At 42.4% G+C, this 13,854-nt stretch overlaps 1 protein-coding gene across 1 annotated transcript; it reads left to right on the forward strand.

Annotated features, from left to right (window-relative positions):
• Window positions 1–9,924: 9,924 nt before the first annotated feature.
• LOC133083901 (E3 ubiquitin-protein ligase makorin-1-like) lies at window positions 9,925–11,449 on the forward strand. The gene is given in 2 exon segments (XM_061179829.1): window positions 9,925–10,093; window positions 10,096–11,449. Coding segments are annotated over 2 exon segments (1,440 nt in total). The 5' UTR covers window positions 9,925–9,978; the 3' UTR covers window positions 11,421–11,449.
• The last annotated feature ends 2,405 nt before the right edge of the window (window positions 11,450–13,854 follow it).

Here is a 13,854-nt window from a genome sequence, read left to right on the forward strand (position 1 = left end):
GTACTTGGGTAGAGCAAAAGAAAAAAGAAATAACAGAGACAAAAGAATAGGGACGGGACCTGCACCAGTGGGAGGGAGCTGTGAAGGAGGAAAGGTTTCCACACACTAGGAAGCCCCTTCGTGGGCAGAGACTGCGGGTAGCAGAGGGGGGAAGCTTCGGAGCCACGGAGGAGAGCGCAGCCACATTGGTGCGGAGGGCAAAGCGGAGATTCCCGCACAGAGGAGCGGTGCCGACCAGCACTCACCAGCCCGAGAGGCTTGTCTGCTCAGCCGCCGGGGCGGGCGGGGCCTGGGAGCTGGGGCTCGGGCTTCGGTGCTAGCCGGGAGGGAGTCCGGGAAAAAGACTGCAGCTGCCAAAGAGGCAAGAGAATTTTTCTTGCCTCTTTGTTTCGCGGCGCGCAGGGAGAGGGGATTCAGAGCGCCGCCTAAACGAGCTCCAGAGACGGGCGCGAGCCGCGGCTATCAGCGCGGATCCCACAGCAACAGGGACGCAGAGGGAAAAACGGAGAGATTCCCGCACAGAGGCTCGGCGCCGAGCAGCACTCACCAGCCCGAGAGGCTTGTCTGCTCACCCGCCGGGGCGGGCGGGGGCTGGGAGCTGAGGCGCGGGCTTCGGTCGGATCCCAGGGAGAGGACTGGGGTTGGCTGCGTGAACACAGCCTGAAGGGTCTAGCGCACCACAACTAGCCGGGAGGGTGCCCGAGAAAAAGTCTGCAGCTGCCGAAGAGGCAGGAGACTTTTTCTTGCCTCTTTGTTTCGCGGCGTGCAAGGAGAGGGGATTCAGAGCGCCACTTAAACGAACTCCAGAGACGGGCGCGAGCCGCGGCTATCAGCGCGGACCCCAGAGACGGGCATGAGACGCTAAGGCTGCTGCTGCCGCCACCAAACAGCCTGTGGGCGAGCACAGGTCATTCTCCACACCGCCCCTCCCGGGAGCCTGTGCAGCCCGCCACGGCCAGGCTCCCGTAATCCGGGGACAACTTCCCCGGGAGAGCGCACAAGACGCCTCAGGCTGCTGCAACGTCACGCCGGCTTCTGCCGCCGCAGGCTCGCCCCGCCTCCTCCGTACCGCTCCCTCCCCCCGGCCTGACTGAGCCGGAGCCCCCGAATCAGCTGCTCCTTTAACCCCGTTCTGTCTGGGCAGGGAACAGACGCCCTCAGGCGACCTACATGCAGAGGCGGGTCCAAATCCAAAGCTGAACCCCGGGAGCTGTACGAACAAAGAAGAGAAAGGGAAATCTCTCCCAGCAGCCTCAGAAGCAGCGGATTAAAGCTCCACAAACAACTTGATGTGCCTGCATCTGTTGAATACCTGAATAGAAAACGAATCATCCCAAATTTAGGAGATGGACTTTGGGAGCAGGATATATTAACTTTTCCCCTTTTCCTTTTTTTTGTGAGTGTAGATGTGTATGCTTCTGGGTGAGATTTTGTCTGTATAGCTTTGCTCTCACCGTTAGTCCTAGGGTTAGGTCCGTCCGTTTTTTTTTTTTTTTTTTTTTTTTTTGGCTTAAAAATTTTTTTTCCCTAATAAATGTTTTCTTAATAATTTTTTCCTTATTTTCTATTTTTAAAAAAATTTTTAATAAGTTTTTTCATATTTTTTATTTTAAAAAATTAAAAAATTTTTTTTCTTAATAAATTTTTTCTAAATAATTTTTTTCTTATTTTTAGTATAAAAAATTAATAAATCTATTTTTAAAAATTAAAAAAAAATTTTTTTCTTAATAAATTTACTCTTAATAATTTTTTTTCTTATTTTTTATTATAATTGCTTTATTTTATTTTATTTTATCCTCTTTTTTTCTTTCTTTCCATTTTTTCTCCCTTTTATTCTGAGCCGTGTGGATGAAAGGCTCTTGGTGCTCCAGCCAGGCATCAGGGCTGTGCCTCTGAGGTGGGAGAGCCAACTTCAGGACACTGGTCCACAAGAGACCTCCCAGCTCCACGTAATACCAAATGGCGAAAATCTCTCACAGATCTCCATCTCAACATCAAGACCCAGCTTCACTCAACGACCAGCAAGCTACAGTGCTGGACACCCTATGCCAAACAACTAGCAAGAGAGGAACACAGCCCCATCCATTAACAGAGAGGCTGCCTAAAATCATAATAAGGCCACAGACACCCCAAAACACACCACCAGACGTGGACGAACCCACCAGAAAGACAACATCCAGCCTCATCCACCAGAACACAGGCACTAGTTCCCTCCACCAGGAAACCTACACAACCCACTGAACCAACCTTAGCCACTGGGGACAGATACCAAAAACAACGGGAACTACGAACCTGCAGCCTGTGAAAAGGAGACCCCAAACACAGTAAGATAAGCAAAATGAGAAGACAGAAAAACACACAGCAGATGAAGGAGCAGGGTCAAAACACACCAGACCTAACAAATGAAGAGGAAATAGGTAGTCTACCTGAAAAAGAATTCAGAATAATGATAGTAAGGATGATCCAAAGTCTTGGAAATAGAATAGACAAAATGCAAGAAACATTTAACAAGAACGTAGAAGAACTAAAGAGGAACCAAGAAACGATGACAAGCACAATAAATGAAATTAAAAATACTCTAGATGGGATCAATAGCAGAATAACTGAGGCAGAAGAACGGATAAGTGACCTGGAAGATAAAATGGTGGAAATAACTACTGCAGACCAGAATAAAGAAAAAAGAATGAAAAGAACTGAGGACAGTCTCAGAGACCTCTGGGACAACATTAAACGCACCAACATTCGAATTATAGGGGTCCCAGAAGAAGAAGAGAAAAAGAAAGGGACTGAGAAAATATTTGAAGAGATTATAGTTGAAAACTTCCCTAATATGGGAAAGGAAATAGTTAATCAAGTCCTGGAAGCACAGAGAGTCCCATACAGGATAAATCCAAGGAGAAACACACCAAGACACATATTAATCAAACTATCAAAAATTAAATATAAAGAAAACATATTAAAAGCAGCAAGGGAAAAACAACAGATAACACACAAGGGCATCCCCATAAGGTTAACAGCTGATCTTTCAGCAGAAACGCTGCAAGCCAGAAGGGAGTGGCAGGATATACTTAAAGTGATGAAGGAGAAAAACCTACAACCAAGATTACTCTACCCAGCAAGGATCTCATTCAGATTTGATGGAGAAATTAAAACCTTTACAGACAAGCAAAAGCTGAGAGAGTTCAGCACCACCAAACCAGCTTTACAACAAATGCTAAAGGAACTTCTCTAGGCAAGAAACACAAGAGAAGGAAAACACTTACAATAACAAACCCAAAACATTTAAGAAAATGGGAATAGGAACATACATATCGATAATTACCTTAAATGTAAATGGATTAAATGCTCCCACCAAAAGACACAGACTGGCTGAATGGATACAAAAACAAGACCCATATATATGCTGTCTACAAGAGACCCACTTCAGACCTAGAGACACATACAGACTGAAAGTGAGGGGATGGAAAAAGATATTCCATGCAAATGGAAATCAAAAGAAAGCTGGAGTAGCAATTCTCATATCAGACAAAATAGACTTTAAAATAAAGACAATTACAAGAGACAAAGACGGACACTATATAATGATCAAGGGATCGATCCAAGAGGAAGGTATAACAATTGTAAATATTTATGCACCCAACATAGGAGCACCTCAATACATAAGGCAAATACTAACAGCCATAAAAGGGGAAATCGACAGTAACACAATCATAGTAGGGGACTTTAACACCCCACTTTCACCAATGGACAGATCATCCAAAATGAAAATAAATAAGGAAACACAAGCTTTAAATGATACATTAAACAAGATGGACTTAATTGATATTTATAGGACATTCCACCCAAAAACAACAGAATACACATTTTTCTCAAGTGCTCATGGAACATTCTCCAGGATAGATCATATCTTGGGTCACAAATCAAGCCTTGGTAAATTTAAAAAATTGAAATCGTATCAAGTATCTTTTCCGACCACAACGCTATGAGACTAGATATCAATTACAGGAAAAGATCTGTAAAAAATACAAACACATGGAGGCTACACAATACACTACTTAATAACGAAGTGATCACTGAAGAAATCAAAGGGGAAATCAAAAAATACCTAGAAACAAACGACAATGGAGACACGACGATCCAAAACCTATGGGATGCAGCAAAAGCAGTTCTAAGAGGGAAGTTTATAGCAATACAAGCCTACATCAAGAAACAGGAAACATCTCGAATAAACAACCTAACCTTGCACCTAAAGCAATTAGAGAAAGAAGAACAAAAAAACCCCAAAGCTAGCAGAAGGAAAGAAATCATAAAGATCAGATCAGAAATAAATGAAAAAGAAATGAAGGAAACAATAGCAAAAATCAATGAAACTAAAAGCTGGTTCTTTGAGAAGATAAACAAAATTGATAAACCATTAGCCAGACTCATCAAGAGAAAAAAGGAGAAGACTCAAATTAATAGAATTAGAAATGAAAAAGGAGAAGTAACCACTGACACTGCAGAAATACAAACGATCATAAGAGATTACTACAAGCAACTCTATGCTAATAAAATGGACAACCTGGAAGAAATGGACAGATTCTTAGAAATGCACAACCTGCCGAGACTGAACCAGGAAGAAATAGAAAATATGAACAGACCAATCACAAGCACTGAAATTGAAACTGTGATTAAAAATCTTCCAACACACAAAAGCCCAGGACCAGATGGCTTCACAGGCGAATTCTATCAAACATTTAGAGAAGAGCTAACACCTATCCTTCTCAAACTCTTCCAAAATATTGCAGAGGGAGGAACACTCCCCAACTCATTCTACGAGGCCACCATCACCCTGATACCAAAACCAGGCAAAGATGTCACAAAGAAAGAAAACTACAGGCCAATATCACTGATGAACATAGATGCAAAAATCCTCAACAAAATACTAGCAAACAGAATGCAACAGCACATTAAAAGGATCATACACCATGATCAAGTGGGGTTTATTCCAGGAATGCAAGGATTCTTCAATATACGCAAATCAATCAACGTGATACATCATATTAACAAATTGAAGGAGAAAAACCATATGATCATCTCAATAGATGCAGAGAAAGCTTTCGACAAAATTCAACACCCATTTATGATAAAAGTCCTGCAGAAAGTAGGCATAGAGGGAACTTTCCTCAACATAATAAAGGCCGTATATGACAAACCCACAGCCAACATTGTCCTCAATGGTGAAAAACTGAAACCATTTCCACTAAGATCAGGAACAAGACAAGGTTGCCCACTCTCACCACTATTATTCAACATAGTTTTGGAAGTGTTAGCCACAGCAATCAGAGACGAAAAAGAAATAAAAGGAATCCAAATCGGAAAAGAAGAAGTAAAGCTGTCACTGTTTGCAGATGACATGATACTATACATAGAGAATCCAAAAGATGCTACCAGAAAACTACTAGAGCTAATCAATGAATTTGGTAAAGTAGCAGGATACAAAATTAATGCACAGAAATCTCTTGCATTCCTGTATACTAATGATGAAAAATCTGAAAGTGAAATTAAGAAAACACTCCCGTTTACCATTGCAACAAAAAGAATAAAATACCTAGGAATAAACCTACCTAAGGAGACAAAAGACCTGTATGCAGAAAATTATAGGACACTGATGAAAGAAATTAAAGATGATACAAATAGATGGAGAGATATACCATGTTCTTGGATTGGAAGAATAAACATTGTGAAAATGACTCTGCTACCCAAAGCAATCTACAGATTCAATGCAATCCCTATCAAACTACCACTGGCATTTTTCACAGAACTAGAACAAAAAATTTCACAATTTGTATGGAAACACAAAAGACCCCGAATAGCCAAAGCAATCTTGAGAATGAAAAATGGAGCTGGAGGAATCAGGCTCCCTGACTTCAGACTATATTACAAAGCTACAGTAATCAAGACAGTTTGGTACTGGCACAAAAACAGAAATATAGATCAATGGAACAGGATAGAAAGCCCAGAGATAAGCCCATGCACATATGGTCACCTTATCTTTGATAAAGGAGGCAAGCATATACAGTGGAGAAAAGACAGCCTCTTCAATAAGTGGTGCTGGGAAAATTGGACAGGTACATGTAAAAGTATGAAATTAGAACACTCCCTAACACCATACACAAAAATAAACTCAAAATGGATTAAAGACCTAAGTGTAAGGCCAGACACTATCAAACTCTTAGAGGAAAACATAGGCAGAACACTGTATGACATAAGTCACAGCAAGATCCTTTTTGACCCAGGTCCTAGAGAAATGGAAATAAAAACACAAATAAACAAATGGGACCTAATGAAACTTAAAAGCTTTTGCACAGCAAAGGAAACCATAAACAAGACCAAAAGACAACCCTCAGAATGGGAGAAAATATTTGCAAATGAAGCAACGGACAAAGGATTAATCTCCAAGATTTACAAGCTCATGCAGCTCAATAACAAAAAAACAAACAACCCAATCCAAAAATGGGCAGAAGACCTAAATAGACATTTCTCCAAAGAAGAGATACAGATTGCCAACAGACACATGAAAGAATGCTCAACATCATTAATCATTAGAGAAATGCAAATCAAAACTACAATGAGGTATCATCTCACACCGGTCAGAATGGCCATCATCAAAAAATCTAGAAACAATAAATGCTGGAGAGAGTGTGGAGAAAAGGGAACACTCTTGCACTGTTGGTGGGAATGTAAATTGATACAGCCACTATGGAGAACAGTATGGAGGTTCCTTAAAAAACTAAAAATAGAACTACCATATGACCCAGCAATCCCACTACTGGGCATATACCCTGAGAAAACCATAATTCAGAAAGAGTCATGTACCAAAATATTCATTGCAGCTCTGTTTACAATAGCCAGGACATGGAAGCAACCTAGGTGTCCATCATCGGATGAATGGATAAAGAAGATGTGGCACATATATACAATGGAATATTACTCAGCCATAAAAAGAAATGAAATGGAGGTGTTTGTAATGAGGTGGATGGAGTTAGAGTCTGTCATACAGAGTGAAGTAAGTCAGAAAGAGAAAAACAAATACAGTATGCTAACACATATATATGGAATCTAAGGGAAAAAAAAAAAGAGGTCATGAAGAACCTAGTGGCAAGATGGGAATAAAGACACAGACCTACTAGAGAATGGACTTGAGGATATGGGGAGGGGGAGGGGTGAGATGTGACAGGGTGAGAGAGTGTCATGGACATATATACACTACCAAATGTAAAATAGATAACTAGTGGGAAGCAGCCGCATAGCACAGGGAGATCAGCTCGGTGCTTTGTGACCACCTAGAGGGGTGGGATAGGGAGGGTGGGAGGGAGGGAGATGCAAGAGAGAAGAGATATGGCAACATATGTATATGTGTAATTGATTCACTTTGTTGTAAAGCAGAAGCTAGCACACCATTGTAAAGCAATTATACTTCAATAAAGATGTTTAAAAAAAAAATAAAAAATAAAAGGAAAGGTGGGGGGAATGGATAAATGAAGAATAGTGTTAGTATACGTATACAAATACATATTTTTACATATATCAAAAAGACCGACCATATAGCGAGGGAGGTCTATGGAACACTCTGTAATATTTTACATGGGAAGAGGATCTGTACATGAATAGACATATATAATGTACAAATAAACCAGATTGTGTACACCTAGGACAAACAATATTCTAATCTTTACCCCGATTAAAAAAATTTAAAAAGCAAGAAGAAGTAATGAAACGTAAACTTATGGGGGTTTCTCCTGGCACATTCCATTCTAATTTACAACTTAGGACAACGACTTCCAGAAAGGCTCTGTTGCCCTAGTACCCAGATTTGGGAATGGACAAACGCTTCCTCCTTGTGGCCCTTTCTCACAGCAGCATCTTTTAACCCACCGCTGAAGGTCACTAAATATTCACCAACTTGCAGTTCTGTAAATGACACCTGCCCTCCAAAAAAATCCTGGGGTCAAAAATCGACGAAAAATTCAAAAGAGGGCAACCTTCCAAGAAGACCATTTCAAGAGGTATATTGTACTCACACTTTTTTCTTTTTCCTTGTTTTTTAACAGAAAAGAAAAAGGTGTGGAAAAATGATGAATTTTAGAATTTTTAATGACATGCATACCCAAATTACAAAAACCATCAGCTCACATCACTCAGAATGGTCATTGGCAAAACTGCTGCAAAGAATAAATGCTGAAGGGATTGTGGAGAAATGCGCACCCTTGGTTGTAAGGGGAGACATGTTAAGAGCCACTAATGAAAACACAATGGAGGTGCTTTGAAAAGGGAAACATTGAGCAACCATTCAATCAATCACACCCACTGCTGGGCCTATCACCTGAGAAAATAAGAATCAAAAAGTCACAGGCTGGTAATCCTGCACTCCAGCAATATTTACCATAGCCAACACTTGGAATTAACAAAACTGTCCATCAACAGAGGAATGCACCAAGAAGAATTGGTCCATGTACACAATGGAATATTACTCCAATAATAAATATAAATTAAATTTAAAAAACAAATAAAGTAAGGAGACATCAGCATTTGTGGGTTTATCCGGGCACATTCCACTCTAATTTATAACCGAGGAACACCACTGGCCGGAGGTCTGTTTCCCTAGATACCAGAGGGGGGAACGTAGAAAAGCTGCCACCCTCTGGCCATTACCTGCAAAAGCAGCTTTAAAGCCTGTGCTTATGCTCACTTCATATGAACAAGTACTGCAGGGCTGTAAATGAAACCTGCCCTCAAAATGTCTTGAAGGAGGTAATGGAAAAAACATTTCAAAGTGTGACACATACTTTAAGAAAACACTTTGAAGAAATAAGCTGTAATCACAGCTTGAAAAATTAAAAAGACATGCCTTAAAGCTCAATTTCAACGGATTATGAGACACGTGCAAATTCAACCACAAAGAGGTATCAGCTCACACCAGTATGTACTACCATCAGCAAAAAACTACAAAGAATAAATGCTGAAGGTGTTGTGGAGAAATGCACACCCTCCACTTTAAGAGGCACGTAACTTGGAAAGAGCCACTAATGAGAACAGAATGGAGGTGCCTTTAAAAGGTAAATATTGAGCTACCATATGTTCCAGCAGGCCCATTCCTGGACCTATAACCTCAGAAGACAGAATTGGAAGGACACAGGCAGGCAAATCTGCACTGCACAGTATTACAATAGCCAAGATATGGAAGTAACCAAAAAGTCCACCAACAGATGGGGGGACAAAGAAGAACTGCTACATGTAGAGATGGAATATTAGCTAGCGAAAAAATGAAACAATGCCATTTGCAGCACCATAGATGAGTCTAGAAGTAATCACGCAACTTGTAGTAAGTGAGAAAGCAAAAGACACATATCCTATCCTATCACTTATAGGTGTTACCTAAAAATTGATACCAATGAAGATATTTCCACAGAGAAAGGCAATCAGAGATTCATTAAACAAACTTATGGTTCACCAAATGCAAAGGTGTGAGGATTGGATACACTACGATATTGGGTTTAACAGAGATATACAAACACATGTGAAATACAGAATCACCAAAGACCTACAGAATACCAAGAGAAGACTACTCAACATTGTGTCATAACCTACATGGGAAGAGGATATGAAGAAGAATAGATATATGTATATGTGTGAAAGAACCACATCTTGCACACCTAGAGCAAACAAAATATTGTAATCAAATTTGCTGTGATAAAAAATAAAAATTTAGTTAAAAATACGAACAAGAATTAATGAGAAGGGGGCGCTCGGGCTCCGGCCCGCAGTTCGAGAGGCGAGAGCACTCAGAGACGTGACGCGGGGCAGAGGGGAGTGAGCGGGCACCTCAGTGTCCTTCCCCATCCCACCCCTCGCCTCGCCGCCTTCTCCCCCCGCAACCGGACTGGAATTATGTGATCCCAGAAGTTCCGGCGCCACTGCTGTGTGGGATAAACAGTAATGGCGGAGGCTGCAGCTCCCGGAACAACAGCCACAACATCAGGAGCAGGAGCGGCAGCGGCGGCGGTGGCAGCGGCCTCCCCCACCCTTATCCCCACAGTCACCTCCCCGTCCCTGCGGGCGCGGGATTTGGCAGCGACGGCAGCGGCGGCGGCTGGACCAAACAGGTCACATGCAGGTATTTCATGCATGGGGTTTGTAAGGAAGGAGATAACCGTCGATACTCACATGACCTCTCTGACAGTCCATATGGTGTAGTGTGCAAGTACTTTCAGTGAGGATACTGTATTTACGGAGACCGCTGCAGATATGAACACAGCAAGCCATTGAAACCGGAGGAAGCAACTGCTACAGCTCTAATAGCCAAGTCACCCCTTGCTGCTTCCTCAAGTCTCTCATCAGTAGTTGGACAGATTGTTGAAATGCATATGGGCGAAGCTGAGTCAAGAAATTCAAACTCTTCAACTGTAGGAGCGGGTTCAGAAGACTGGGTGAACGCCATTGAGTTCGTTCCTGGGCAGCCCTACTGTGGCCATACTGCCCCTTCCTCCACTGAAGCACCCCTGCAGGGCTCAGTGACCAAGGAGGAATCAGAGAAGGAGCAAACTGCAGTGGAAACAAAGAAGCAGATCTGCCCCTATGCTGCAGTGGGAGAGTGCCGATATGGGGAGAACTGTGTGTATCTCCACGGAGACTCGTGTGATATGTGTGGGCTGCAGGTCTTCCATCCAGTGGATGCTGCCCAAAGATCACAACATTTAAATCCTTGCATCGAAGCCCATGTGAAGGACATGGAGCTCTCGTTTGCTCTGCAGCGCAGCAAGGACATGGTGTGTGGGATCTGCATGGAGGCGGTCTATGAGAAAGCCAACCCCCGCGAACGCCGCTTCGGAATCCTCTCCAACTGCAACCACACCTACTGTCTCAAATGTATTCGCAAGTGGAGGAGTGCTAAGCAATTTGAGAGCAAGATCATAAAGTTCTGCCCAGAATGCCGGATCACATCTAACTTTGTCATTCCACGTGAGTACTGGGTGGAGGAGAAAGTAGAGAAGCAGAAACTCATTCAGAAATACAAGGAGGCAATGAGCAACAAGGCGTGCAGGTATTTTGATGAAGGACGTGGGAGCTGCCCGTTTGGAGGGAACTGCTTTTACAAGCAGGCGTACCCTGATGGCCGTAGAGAGGAGCCACAGAGACAGAAAGTGGGAACATCAAGCAGATACCGGGCCCAACGAAGGAACCACTTCTGGGAGCTTATTGAGGAAAGAGAGAACGGCAACCCCTTTGACAACGACGAAGAAGAGGTTGTCACCTTTGAGCTGGACGAGATGTTGCTTATGCTTTTGGCTGCAGGTGGGGACGATGACCTGACAGACTCGGAAGACGAGTGGGACTTGTTTCACGATGAGCTGGAACATTTTTATGACTTGGATCTATAGCAGCTTTGCGGGGCGTGTGAACTGGTCTGCTGAGCCTCAGACGGCAGCCGTCCCCACCGGTTGCGGCAATGCCCGTGTTTCTCTTCTAGGCAGGCCTCTCAACTCCACGTGTTGTCATAATAATTTTTACCCAGGGCCTGTCTTCTCAATCCCTCACCTTTCCCCAAGGAGTATTTTGTTTTCTCTGTTTAAAAAAGGTACAAAAATGAATCTTAAATTTAGTTTTTTTGTAACATGAATTTAACCGTCAGACAGATAGAGTGTAGGTTTGTTGCGTCATCTGTTTTCAGCCAGATTCACACAGTTCAAGGGTAGCATTTCTGGATTTCCAGTACTCATTTTTGAGGACCCCAGGTTCAAAAGTAACAGCATTGGCCCTGCTTTGGGGTCCAAGTATTGGGGTGATAGGTGAAGGATCTGGACTGTGGCATGTAGCCTTCTGCTATAGACTTAGGCGGATGCTTGAGGTTTCTGGTGAATTCTGCACATCTGTGTTTTTATATCTGTTCCCTGCCCTGGAATCCCCACCCTGTGCACTCGTTCTGTGGTTTTCGTCTCTTGTTTAATTGCACACAAGTACTACTGCTGGGTAACCAGAACCAGGTGCGACTGTGTTGAGATTTTTACTGTGTTTAGCCTGATAGGAAAATTGTGAAAGAACACATATAAAGATATAGTGGAATAAAATAAACACAGAGTTGGAAGTTGACACCCAAGGGCTGATAGACTTGGTACGTGTGAGTGTGTAACAAGCTTCTCATCCCTGCATAGATGCAGTGTCTGTAGCCTTAGTGGAAAAACTCAACTTTAGTGGTTTCAGCCTCGTGTGGCAAATAGATCTTAAAGGACAAAGCAGTATATTGGTAGCTGTTAATAGAGCAGGGCTAACTCTGTCTATATAAATAGGGAAATGGGCTTAGCCATAGAGGTTCAATTATCTGGTTATCTCATGTATTAACACAAACTGGGTCTCAGTTACACAGTTGTATTTAATGTTTTATGATCTCCTAGACTTTCTAGTCCAGGCAATTTTGACAAACCTTTGTCCTCATTTGAGGGGTTTTGTTGTTGGGTTGTTGGGTACGTTTTTGTGGGTATTTGCCTCATTCCATCCCTGAGCTTTGCAGCTAGACAGGTGTGATTCAAAACTATGTTCTAAGGTGTTTCCTGTTGTGGAGTAATTGGTTTGCAGTAGTAAGTCATGCTTTTCCACTAAAAGGGGACGCAGGGGAGGTAATCCACGAGATAAGCTAAAGTTAAATTGTTAGAAGAATTCCTTGATCAGAAAATATAAATTTGCGTTTTGTTGCTCTATTTCCTGAAAGTAACTTGGAGATGCCCCTGATTTGTCCATCTACTGCTTTGATTCCTTGGATACCACTCATACTTTCACGTTAAGCAAAAACAAGTAATTTTTGCAGGGGTCTCTTTCTTTTGCAGCAGCCCTTTTGTAAGACACAATTTTCCTAAATAAAACAACTTAAACCTCCCCCCTCCCCCTCCCAAAAAAAAGAAGTAATGAGACATAAACTTAAAGGGCTTTTCCCTGGCACATTCCATTCTAATTTACAACCTAGAACACCACTTCCATTAAGGCTCTGTTGCCCTAGTAACCAGATTTGGTAAAGGAGAAATGCTGCCGCCTTGTGGCCGTTTCCCGCAAGAGCGGCTTTACACCCACAGCTAATGGTCATTAACATTCAGAAGGACTCGGGGCCGTAAAGGACACCTGCCCTCAAAAATTGTGCTGAGGTAGGGAATGGACAAAAAATTCAAAACAGGCAAATTTTTCAAGAAGATAGTATGAAGAGTTAAGTTTTACTCACTCTCTTTAAAAAAAAGGAAAATGGATAAAAGCTCAACCTCAGGTAGTATTAGACTCAGGCAATGTAATCTACAAAAAGGTTTCAACTCACACCAGTCGACTGACCATCAGCAAAAAGTCTACAAACAATAAATGCTGAAGGGGCTTTAGAGAACTGTGTACCCTCTACCTGCTGGTGAGACGTAAATTGGTAACACCCAACAATGAGGACAGAAAGGAGCTTCATTAAAAAGTAAAAATTGAGGTACCATTCAATCCAGCAGGCGCACCACTGGGCCTCTCACCTGAGAAGACCAGAATCGAGAAGGCATTGGCTGCAAAAGCTGCACTGCAGCCTTATTCACAATAGCCAAGACAGTGAAGCAACCAAAATGTTCTTCAACAGGTGAATGGATAAAGAAGAAGTCGTCCATGTACACAGTGGAATATTAGCCATGGAAAACAATGAAACACTGCTCTTTGAGGCACCACAGGTGAACCTGGAGATAATCACCAAACATGACGTAAGTCGGAAAGCTAAAGACCTATATCCGATGATATCACTTACAGGCGTTATCTAATAACTGACACAAATGAACATATTTCCACAGAGAAAGACACTCACAGCAT

This window comes from Eubalaena glacialis, unplaced genomic scaffold (assembly GCF_028564815.1).
Source record: "Eubalaena glacialis isolate mEubGla1 unplaced genomic scaffold, mEubGla1.1.hap2.+ XY scaffold_846, whole genome shotgun sequence".
NCBI lineage: Eukaryota > Metazoa > Chordata > Mammalia > Artiodactyla > Balaenidae > Eubalaena > Eubalaena glacialis.